Source organism: Ascoidea rubescens, assembly GCF_001661345.1.
Source record: "Ascoidea rubescens DSM 1968 unplaced genomic scaffold ASCRUscaffold_14, whole genome shotgun sequence".
In the NCBI taxonomy this organism is placed as follows: domain Eukaryota; kingdom Fungi; phylum Ascomycota; class Saccharomycetes; order Ascoideales; family Ascoideaceae; genus Ascoidea; species Ascoidea rubescens.
In genome coordinates this window covers 422667-434240 of record NW_017962926.1, presented here as the reverse complement: position 1 = coordinate 434240, position 11574 = coordinate 422667, and the positions used below count along the sequence as shown (strand labels likewise).

General features: G+C 30.8%; 7 protein-coding genes across 7 annotated transcripts; 5 read left to right on the top strand and 2 right to left on the bottom strand.

Moving 5' to 3' along the window:
- Window positions 1-384: 384 nt before the first annotated feature.
- ASCRUDRAFT_38184 (uncharacterized protein) lies at window positions 385-609 on the bottom strand (the record flags this gene model as incomplete). Its single annotated transcript, XM_020190832.1, has 1 exon — window positions 385-609. A coding segment is annotated over one exon (225 nt), but the record flags the coding sequence as incomplete, so codon positions are not given.
- A 1203-nt stretch (window positions 610-1812) lies between these two features.
- On the top strand, window positions 1813-2019 carry ASCRUDRAFT_82429 (uncharacterized protein; the record flags this gene model as incomplete). The annotated part of the gene is made up of 1 exon (XM_020194722.1): window positions 1813-2019. The coding sequence occupies one exon, from the start codon at window positions 1813-1815 to the stop codon at window positions 2017-2019; it is 207 nt and encodes a 68-aa protein (XP_020045421.1).
- A 1030-nt stretch (window positions 2020-3049) lies between these two features.
- On the top strand, window positions 3050-4099 carry ECM31 (3-methyl-2-oxobutanoate hydroxymethyltransferase; the record flags this gene model as incomplete). Its single annotated transcript, XM_020195259.1, has 1 exon — window positions 3050-4099. One exon carries the CDS (start codon window positions 3050-3052, stop codon window positions 4097-4099), a length of 1050 nt encoding a protein of 349 aa, XP_020045420.1.
- Window positions 4100-4513: 414 nt separating this feature from the next.
- ADO1 (adenosine kinase) lies at window positions 4514-5817 on the top strand. Its single transcript, XM_020193890.1, has one exon. The coding sequence runs from the start codon at window positions 4599-4601 to the stop codon at window positions 5646-5648; it is 1050 nt and encodes a 349-aa protein (XP_020045419.1). The 5' UTR covers window positions 4514-4598; the 3' UTR covers window positions 5649-5817.
- A 127-nt stretch (window positions 5818-5944) lies between these two features.
- On the top strand, window positions 5945-8539 carry ASCRUDRAFT_116306 (protein phosphatase regulator GIP1). The gene is made up of 3 exons (XM_020188838.1): window positions 5945-7560; window positions 7630-7677; window positions 7764-8539. Exons 1-3 carry the CDS (start codon window positions 6240-6242, stop codon window positions 8444-8446), a joined length of 2052 nt encoding a protein of 683 aa, XP_020045418.1. The 5' UTR covers window positions 5945-6239; the 3' UTR covers window positions 8447-8539.
- Window positions 8540-8632: 93 nt separating this feature from the next.
- Window positions 8633-9460, top strand: SEC65 (RNA-binding signal recognition particle subunit SEC65; the record flags this gene model as incomplete). Its single annotated transcript, XM_020190838.1, has 1 exon — window positions 8633-9460. One exon carries the CDS (start codon window positions 8633-8635, stop codon window positions 9458-9460), a length of 828 nt encoding a protein of 275 aa, XP_020045417.1.
- A 136-nt stretch (window positions 9461-9596) lies between these two features.
- Window positions 9597-10277, bottom strand: ASCRUDRAFT_38220 (orotate phosphoribosyltransferase; the record flags this gene model as incomplete). The annotated part of the gene is made up of 1 exon (XM_020190837.1): window positions 9597-10277. One exon carries the CDS (start codon window positions 10275-10277, stop codon window positions 9597-9599), a length of 681 nt encoding a protein of 226 aa, XP_020045416.1.
- Window positions 10278-11574: the final 1297 nt, after the last annotated feature.

Sequence of the window (11574 nt, the reverse complement as noted above, 5' to 3'; positions counted from 1 at the left end):
CATCCTTACTACATATTGAATCCAGTATTATATCCCTTGTTAAATTATTGCAATCTATGTTCAAGGCTATCAGATTCTCAGTTATTTGCTAATATTCTATGGGCCAAAAATACAAAACTAAGCAGATAGACTTTTGCTCAATGATAATTCACTGTCACTATCTTGATCATCGTTACTATCACTAAAATTCATCAAGTGAAACCTTGAATTCTCCCTTTCTACTTCTTCATAATCACTTTCATCATCCTTTCGAGTATTGAGCAAATCATTGAGCTCAATTTTTCTGTTTTGCATATATTCAACTTGCTTTAATTTCATATCAATCGTCAGAACTTCTTTTTCAATTGAGTCAATAGNAGTGTCAGTTCCCAATGTTTCAAATTCCTATTCACCATGTTTATGTAACTTTATCAACTGACCATGATATTTTATTAACAGTGGCCTGTGGCTTAAAGTAATATATGTGATCTTTTTTGATTTTATCAAATCAAATAAATAATCTTCAACTTCCCTTGAAATCGCGTTAGTGGATTCATCCAATATTATAAACTTTGGATTTTTGAATAAGATTCTTGCAAATCCTACACGCTGTTTTTCACCACCATTTAATAAACCCTTTCATTCTTTAAAAGCATTGAAATTATTGATATTATAATAATCATAATCATCCGGAACTCTACTGCTACTAACATCATCTTTTGATGCATATAAGATATCATTGTCATTTGGTTTTGATATGTTGCGAGGCAATCGGATGTCCCAATTGGGTTATTACCGGTCTACAGGCGTCTGTTATCGGTCTGCTCTCGTTACCCTCTGGGATCTAACCCAGTTCTTGAGAGTCTACTCTTTCTAAGGCGGGTAACGTGATGTCTGGAAAGTGTGCGGATTGCTTATTCTATCCGTACATTTACTATCCGTATCCGAGATACGGATAAGTTTTGCTATAAATAGTCGGACCAAGTTCCGTTCTCTTGACGAAACGAAAACAACAAATTATTCTTTTCTTTTTCTTCGACCATCGAGCTCGAATCAAAAGCTCGTTTCCCCTTAGAAATAAGCCATACTTGCTACTCTATAGTCTTACAGTCTGTTCCTTTGGTTACACCTAATTATCTTATTGCGCACTACTATCTATCCCCTTATAAAATAAGGATACGTGCATCCAAACTAATCTATATGCCTACTGAATTTTTTAATCACGTGCTCCAAAGCTTAACACAAGTTCCCTATAAAATGGAGCTGGGAACTTTTGTTAGTGGCTTCTTTTTTTGTATACTTCTCTACCTTAATATATTATCATTGATTCGCTACAACACTTGATAGCCATGTCCAAACTTAGCATTACCACTAAGTATATCTAGAAACTTTATAATTGAACCATTTTGAATGAAAAGCAATCTTAAGGAAATCTTCTACTATTGAACTAATAAAGGTGAAATAGAAAAAGAAGATTTTAGCTCGTTAGTATATTACGATTCTCAAGTGGATATAAATTGCTTTGAGCAAATCAATTTATGTACCGATTATGAACAGTTTTCAATGTTTGAATATGATATGTCTTCATGTAAATTTGATTTATTTTTAAAAAAGTTGAAAGAATATGAAAAAAAAGCAAAAACCTTTGAGAATGATATCAATTTTATATCTACCGAAAGCTGTCTATCATTGCTAGTTAAAATTATTTATTTTCAAAGGAATTGCAAATTTGATCTTTGCTATTTTGATGAATCAATTTATTTATCTAAAGCTCTTCATTTTTACGATTAAAAAGTGATTAATTATTATAAACGTAATAATGATGTTGAAACTATGTTTTTAAAAAATTCAATTTGTGGTTATATGTTTGAAAAACTCTTGACAAAGAGTACAATATTAAACAATGATAAAAGTATTGAAATGAAAATAACAATTAATAAAAAAGATAAAATCATGAGAAAGGATTTAAAGAATTTCAATAATCATACAAAATTTAATTCAGCTGTGAAATTTGATATGGCAGTTGATAATAAAACTTGAAGGGACTGCCAGAATAAGATTTCATTTTTAATTAAATCAGAAGTTGATTGTGCTGTTATTACATCTGTGGATCAAAAAAAAATTGATTTAAAAGATTATATTGAAATTAAATCTATTTTTGTTTCACATTATTTGTCTTCAAATTTTACAAGCTATAGAATGGGAGAGCCCTCTTTTCACAAATCTAAATTGAAATTTCTAAGAACATACTTTCAATGTGTTTTAGCGGAATCGAAGAAATAGTCATAGGACATAGGGATGAAAAATTTCATTTATCTGGGATTGAAAAACTTGATACCAATTTCATTAGAACGTCATTGAGTAATTATATTAATAAATGCTGGAATTGGTTTGAACTAGCTTGTAGGTGGACATTATGCTCGGTTCCTAGAGACGAAGGAAAAGCATTCAGGTTAAAATATGACCAAATGCAAAACTGTTTAAGATTAATTGAGCTTACTGATTAGATAGAAATTGAGAGAACCAGAAGTTTGCTACTTTCAAAAGAGTTTATCAGTCATAGGAAGAGTTTATAATAAATGTATAAGTAACAAATAAACAATAGGTGCGAGTAATAAGTAATAAGCAAGTTGAATCCGACTATATCTAAACAGCCTCAAAAAATGAGTGGTGAAAATTTTTAGGAACGATGGTCGAAAATTAACCTTCATTACTCAAAATGATGATTTGCTTTACAATGACGACCACGATATACAACCACTTTTTTGTGATTTTAGAGCTTGTAAACAGTATATTACCCGGTATTTTTACTTATTGTATCCCATAAAATACTCATAGTTGTCTCTTTGAAAAAAACAGATTAAATCAAAATCCCAGTTCTCACAGGGGAAGCTGTAGATTGTTTACGAGTTCCAAAATCACAAAACAGTGGTTGTATATCGTGGCTACTATTGTGCAAATCTTTACGATCGGATGAAGAGTTCCTTCGGAGAAATAAAATTTGCTATTTTTCTATAAATAAAAGAAATATCCTTATATGGATATTTTGGCTGGTAACAATAGAATCAAAATGTTCAAGCCTTCGTTCCATCGATCATTTGCTGGAAATCTCAAAAAGTTTCACTCGTTTTCATTAGCAAGATCCGTTTATCAACAACCGAGTTTTGACATCAATGATTCCAATAGCAGTGATTTGAAAAATGATAAAAAGATTGTTGAAATTCGAAGAAAGACTATATCAGATATCTATAATATTTACCATAAAAAAGAACCAATAACAGTTTTAACTGCCCACGATTTTATAACAGGGAAATTTGCAGACCTAGCTAAAACCGACATTGTTTTAGTTGGAGACTCGCTTGGAATGGTTAGTCTGGGATATCCATCAACCAACGAATTACCATTTGAAGAGTTTTTATATCATGTCAAATCTGTTTCAAGAGGAGTGAGACAAAGTTTTTTAATAGCAGATTTACCCTTCGGAACCTATGAAACGTCTATTGAGAAAGCCGTTGAATCTTCAATACAATTAGTCAAAAATGGAGCCAATGCAGTCAAACTAGAAGGAGGAGTTGAGTATCTTGATACAATAAAAAAACTATCATCAATTGGAATCCCGGTGGTTGGACATATTGGTTTAACTCCCCAACGTCATAATTCTTTAGGTGGTTTTAAAGCGCAGGGAAAGAATGTCAATAATGCTTTAGAAATTTTTAAAAATGCTCTATGTTTGCAAAAAACTGGTGCTAAACTACTTTTGCTAGAGTGCATTCCTCAAAAATTGGCTAAATATATAACTGAGAACGTTTCAATACCAACAATTGGTATCGGTGCAGGAAATCACACAAGCGCTCAAGTCATTGTTCAGAGTGATCTACTAGGTATGCATGGAGTTAACTCCTTGCCTAAATTTGTTAAACCATATGAGAATTTTTTAGAAAAGGGAGTTTCTGCGATTAAAAAGTACAATCATGATGTGAAGACCAGAGCATATCCGGAAACTGGTATACATACGTTTACCATCAAAAATTCGGTGTATTTAGACTTTTTGGAGATAGCTGAAAAGATTAAAACCTACCCATTGAAAGACTTGCAGTCATTTGACCTGGACGTAAATTGAAATCCATTTATTTTTTTTAAATTATAGACAAAATCATAAACAGCACCATTAGCAAATTCACCAAATTCATCAAAATACTCTCAAATTGTTGTATAGAATCAAACTTCGATATCCGCGCTCCATCCGTGATAACAACCGGATGGTTTTCCGTTTATATTTTCCGCTTTCCATACAAGGATTTTCTAAGCGACGGACTCGTTGAAGTTTGGGTTATGTTGAGTTTTCACAAAAATGCCCTGCTTTTGGATCCCTCAGATATCCCTAGCAGTTTACTATTCAAACGTGATTTGAGTTTAATTTGTGGCTATACAACGTAATTTGCACATGAAAATAAACAAGATTTCATCATGTGTTGAACTTTGAAACTGAAAAAAAAAGTATCTTCGATTATTCACAGACCTGATATAAAACCCAATTAGAGTCAAAGTGCAAATTGAATTGAATTGAACAGAATTCATAAGTATAATTATAGATATTCCTCAAATCAAATTCGCTAATCATGTCTTTTCCACTTGTTTGTCTTGGTAACCCATTATTAGATCTTCAGTGTAATGTTGATGCCTCAATTTTGAAAAAATACGATTTGAATGCTAATGATGCCATTTTAGCTGATCAAAAACATATTCCTTTATTTTCTGAAGTCCTAGGCTTTCCTGATATCAAATTTATTGCTGGTGGTGCTGCTCAAAACACTGCAAGAGCTGCTCAATATATTTTACCTTCAAAATCCGTTGTTTATTTTGGTTCTGTTGGTAAAGATAAATATTCTGAATTGCTTTTAACCGCCAATGAAAAAGCTGGTTTAATTTCAAATTACATGTTTCAAGACGATTTTGAAACTGGAAAATGCGTTGCTTTGATCAGTAACTTTGACAGATCTCTAGTCACTGATTTAGCTGCTGCTAATCATTTTGAACCTTCTCATTTACTAAAACCAGAAAATTGGAAGCTTGTTGAAAACGCTAAAATCTTTTATATTGGTGGTTTCCATTTAACTGTTTCTCCAGCTGCAATTAAATTATTAGGAAAGCATGCCGCTGAAACCAACAAACCATTAGTATTGAATTTATCTGCTGCTTTCATTCCTCAATTTTTCAAAAATCCACTAGATGAGGTTCTTCCATATTGTGATTTTGTCATTTGTAATGAAACCGAAGCTGAATCATATGCTGCATCTCACAACTTAACCTCCACAACTGATTTGATTGAGATTGCTAAATCAATTGCAAAATCACCAAAGGAAAACTTGAAATATCCAAGGACTGTGATTTTCACTCATGGTTTAGAACCAACTATCACTGTCACCTACAAAATCGATACTGACGATTTTATCATTAACGAATATAGCGTTCATGCCTTAGAAGTAGAAAAAATTGTTGATACCAATGGGGCAGGTGATGCTTTTGCTGGTGGTTTTGTTGCTGGTTTAGTCTTGGGTAAACCACTAAAAGAAAGTATTGATATTGGTCACTGGGCTGCTAAAGTCAGTATTCAACAAGTTGGTCCATCGTTTCCATATGAGCCAAAACAAGTTTATCCTGGTCTTTAATCTCAACTAATGATCATTTGATATTTTGACTCTATTTGACGCTTTTGATTTTTCATTATTTATTTACTTATTTCATTCAACATGAACCTTTGACTTTAGTTTAGCATTTCTTTTAATTATTTTCAGATATTTTATGATTCTATAGATTTTCAACAAATAATATTCATTGCCTTTTACTTGTTATATTTTCAAATCACAAAATTAAAAAAAAATGCAAATAATCAAAAAAAAAAAAAAGAAAAAAAAAACTACTATAAAACTCCTGATTTTTGTGTCTGTGTAAAGTCTCAACCAAAATTTGCCATTTTATTAACCGCTAAGTCTTCCAACTTACAAATATTGAGCATTTTTACAGCTTTAAAATATAGATAAATAATTCAAGTTATTATATCAACATTGTGCGAAACAAATTTGCTTCATGAACTAAATTGCTTAACTATATCAATAAATTTGCTACAAGTCCACTTTAAAATAGTGATAAGAAGAAACTTTACTCCCATAATAAATATATAAAATATATAAAAAAGAATTTAAAACCGCCATTAGACGATAGTATAAATATATTGGAAAAACAAATAAATATCAACAATTATGGCCCCTAGAACTGCTTCAATATCATCTAATTTAGCAGAAGGTATAAATGTTTCAGGCCATAGGCCAGTTTGGAGAAGAGGTTTAAGATTGAAACATTTAAATAATAAGGCATCAAAACTTGTTCAGCTAATTCGTTTAAGACCTTCGTCGATTTATTTAAATTCAAATATAAGTGAACCATTTATATCAGTTGACTCAATCAGCGTAATATCTTGTTGTTCAAATTCAAATTATAACAATAACTGCATTAATAATAGCTCATTTAGTCAAAGTTATTCATCTTTTTATATCGATGATAATGAAATTGATAATTTCACTAAGAAAGAATTTCAAAATTCAAGAAATTTGTCAAATTATTTTAAATTTAAAAAACCAAATTCTTATTTATCTTCTTTTAGACTAAGAAATATTAAAAAATCGTTAAGCCATTATCAAAATCAACGCGTAGATACTTCCGAAGACAGTCAATCTCAAGATGAAAATGGAACAACAAACAAAAAGACTAATAATAATTTTAATAATAAGAAAAAAAATGAAAAGCAAGAACAACCATCTTTGAAGTTTAGATTAAGTGATATTAAAAATCTTAAAAAGCAAACTCCTCAATTAAGAAATCCAAACATTCAATATGAAAAAAATAGAAAAGAAGAATCCAATAAATTTCATATCAATTCAGAAAATTTGGACCAATTTCCTGAAGAGGCACTATCGTGCTATAAAAAATTTAAAAACCAAGCATTAATTCAAGACTTAGAAACTTTCATTTCAAATGATTATGATGAAAATTTTGATTTTGATTATAGAAAAAACTTATCCGCTTTTAACAGATTAAGTATATCAAATCTCAAAGAAAATGATAAGATCAATATGATAAATAAAATCAAAAATATTAAGAATAATCAAACAAAAAACATTTCCAAATTTAAACCATTGGAAGAAAGAAATCAACACAATAAAATTCAAATTGATGCATTACCAGAAGAAGAGTTTTTAAAATTTAATTTTGAAATTGAAAAATTGAATTTACTAAAAGACCAGAACTTGAAAAAAGAGTCTCAATTCAAAAAAATTGGAGAAATTGAAAGTCCATTTAATTTTACAGATAATTCATCAATAAACTCAGAATTCTATTATGAATCGGAAAAACAATATCATATGGAACTCGACAATGATTTAGCTGAAAAAAATGAAAATGAAAACGAAAACGAAAATGAAGATTTTTATTTAGAAATGGAATACTTAAGTGATGAAGAATCAGAAGAGTCTTCATATACAATTGATAGCATCCATGAAGAAGAAATAACAAAATCAACAACAGGTAGCGATTAAACCTATTTTTTTTTTATTTTTTTTATTTTTTTAAGATAATTATTAACACAAATTACAGTTTTTGAGTTGATGAAAAAAACAATTAACAGAATGAGCTCTTTATCATGTAAGTTAAATGAGTCTTCTTTTTTTTTCTTATTATTGAACAGAATAATGACACTAACACATTAGAAAATCTTGATACAAAAATAGTTCGTGAAAAGAATATTGAAAGTCCATTAGAAGACAATAGTCCATCGCCAGTAAGAGTAAAAGTTCCAGCATTCAGGAAATATGATACCATTCATTCAATAGTATCAAATTTAATTGAAGGTACCATAGATGAAAAAGATTTGCACCCAAATACTAAATCACCAAATAATAGTGATAGTGGTGACTTTATAAAAGAAGCAAGTCAAGTTAATTCAAATAATGATCTGCTATCAGAATCATTCCGCAAAACAAATGCTTCTATTAAATTTGACAAATTTGCAGAACTTTTAATTTATGTTGATGCAAATAACAGACGCAATAATCTAGTATCCGATAATCAACCATTAACGCAAAATACCACAGGTAATAAAAGAAATAATTCAACAAACTCTCTCATTGAATCAACCAAAAAACCTCAAAACAACAAAGCAACCAACAAACCAATAGAACCTTATGAAAAAGACAATGAGGACGAAAAATTTGGATCAATTCTAAAAAGAAAATTTAACGATCACGCAAAAGAAGAAATAGAAAGAGCAGTAAGCTGTGATAAAGTGCCTGTTGAAGATTTCATCGTTTTTTTTGAAACACATGAAAGAAGAAGAATGGACGCTGAACCGATGCTAGGAGAAGTAAGGCAACGACAGCTTGAAAACTATTATGAGTTTGTTGATGAGCCATGATAGCGCGAGAAAGTGCTAAAGTGTAATATATTGTGTATAGATAATAAACATTACCAAACTTACACCAGAGGAAGCAGAAGAAGCAAACCGGCACGTGGTTTGAATCTCACATTTGAAGACACTTCAGTCTTGTTCTGTTTTTGGTGCTGTTTTTGTTGGAAGAACAACTAATCAGAAGAGATAAAGATGCCTACCCTTGAGGAAATAGATGATTCAGATGGAATCGATGACTTTGACATGGACATTGCTGAGTTTGATCCATCTCTCAGCACGCCAATTGCACCAAAGATCAAAAAAACAATAAAACGAGACCAGAACTACTATGATCTTCCACTATTTCCAGATATACCACAACGAAGAGAGGTGCCACAACCAAGAGACGTTCCTCAAGTACCCTTGGTGCCAGCTATGCAAGGAAAAGATCCCTCAGTACTTGCTGATAACTATAGGCAACAACTATCGGACAAAGATATTGAAAGCTTGAAAAAATTCCAGCTAATTTATCCATGTTATTTTGATATCAATAGGTCGCATTCACAAGGGCGAAGAATGCCAAAGGAATTCTGTGTTGAAAATCCTTTAGCTAAAACTATAGGAGACTATTTAAAACAAATAGGGTTTGCATGTGTGATTGAACCAGAAAAAACGCATCCTCAGGATTTTGGTAATCCAGGTAGAGTAAGAGTGTTGATTAGAGATGCAAAGACATTGGAATATGAAGATCCAAAATTTAAGAATAAGAGATGGTTAATGAAGAGTATTGGAAAATATTTAAAGACTCATCCCACAACATTATCAAAGGTTAAGGAATTTCCAACCAATCCTGATTTAATGACCAATGATTATCAAGTTGAAAAAGTGCCAAAAGTTAAAGGATGGAAAATGAATGACATTGTTCCATTACATAGTAGTTTTACTATGAAGCATCCAATGGCTAAAAGTATATATGAAAAGGAAGCACCTATTCCACAATTACCCACTCAAAAAAAGAAATTTGTTAAAATTCGTCCATAATTATATTATTTTCTATATAGTTTTTGAATATAAAGTTTTTTTAGTGAATGTGAATATGAATTTAAGGGGCACTGAATATTGAATTAATGAATATTAAACCAACGAGTATTAAGTAAAAACAATGTACTGATTAAGCTTAAATTTTGGCAGCACCATAAACAGTACGATAAGCTTCAATTGCTATTTTTGTTTCATCATCTGCTTTATCAGATAAATAATGAATAATATCATTTAAAGTGACAATACTCAATACAGGAATTTTATATTTTTCTGAGACAACTTGAAGAGCACTGAATTCACTATCAGGGGTTTTTTCTTCTCTATCCAAGGCAATTACACAGCCAGCTACAATACTCTTCTCATTTTGAATAATATCATAAGCTTCACCAAAAGCAGTTCCAGCAGTCATAACGTCATCGATTATCAAAACTCTTTTATTATTTAGGTTTGCACCAACGATAATACCACCTTCTCCATGATCTTTTTTCTCTTTTCTGTTAAAGGAATAGGCAATTTTTGAATATTTTTCTTTTAAAACAGGATCATTTTTAGTTAAATCATACAATTTGGAACAAACAACAGCAGCTAATGGGATACCTTTATAAGCAGGACCGAAAACTATATCAAACTCAATATTCGAATTGATAATAACCTGAGAATAAGCTTCAGCTAGATTGGATACTATTTTTCCAGAACAGCATAAACCTAAATTGAAAAAGTATGGGGATTTTCTTCCGGATTTGAGAACAAACTCACCAAATTTCAAGGCATTTGACTCAACAGCTGAATCCAAAAAAGTGTTCTTGTAAGATTCCATTGTTTGTGTTATTGCTTTTGGTGTTTATAGCGGTGTTGGTGGTGTTGGTGATGATAATGACACTGCTTCTGATGTTTCCACGGTTCTTTCTTCAAAAGCATCTGCTAAAAAAACGTTGATTTGGTCAGGTGACAAGTAATGCGTTATTAGAGCCCTATTTTTATTTGAAAACGTAACCCTAATTATTATTTTATTTGTGGGATACAAAAAAATTTTCAGCTCCTCTTGCTGTTTTCTTTTTCTCTTTTCTTCTTTATCTAAAATCATCAATTTGTGTTATGGGGACCTCAATGATCCTTTGATTCTGTCATCGGTGTTGTTGTAGTAAGTCTTTCATAGCAGATCGGCTCCAGAGAGGCAGTTTAAAATGGATTTACTTTATATTTGGTCCTCTTTTTTTAAAGGGTTGCAGCAAACGTCGAATAAATCTTCTATAATTTTTTTATTTAAATTATATTGAGACAGGGGTGCTCAGTCGACAAATTGTATAATAAGTGAGTTGAGTTTTGAACTCGCATTTTAAGAAATTGATTTGCTTGAGTTCAGCTTGGATAATTCATGGCAGCATATTCCTGAACCCTCTAAATGGTCGTTGACCTTTTATTAGTTGGGTATAACCATGTTGCAAACATCTTTTAGTTTGACAGTTTTCTGTGTAGTTTTGTTTTGTTTTGTTTTGATTTATTTTGATTTATTTTGATTCAATTTATTTTGTTGTAAAAGCTGATAGAAATGGTACAGTGTTTTGATTTACAGATCCAGGCAACATCTAAAGTGAAAACGATAGCAAAACAAATTTATCAACAGGAATAAACCAAATACAAATATGTAATATTAGAAATAGACAATTTGATATTTGATGTTTATTGATTTATACAATAACAATTTCTACAAGCGCTGAGATGAAAAGACTGAATTGTACATTTTGTAAAGATTATAAGTAAACATTAACAGTTTTTAAGTCTAATTATCTTATGACAAATTAGAAATAAAAAAAATTAATATTGTTTGTTTTTAAAAGAAATCTTTTAAAAAAATGTAAATTTACACACATTCAATGAAGTAAATGAAGTAAATGAACCAAAATCAAAAATTATGAAACCCGCATTTCCCTTAAGGAAGGGAAACCGACACAAAAACTTGATACGCTGTGCAATGTAAACAAGAATTTATGGCCAAATGGACTTCTTGATCTCCAATGACCTTTCAAGGTAAGTATGAAGAAAAAAAAAGGAAAAAAGAAGACAAAGTCTTAGGAGAAAATTCGCCTTTTTTATACAAGAAAATACAGAAGGGT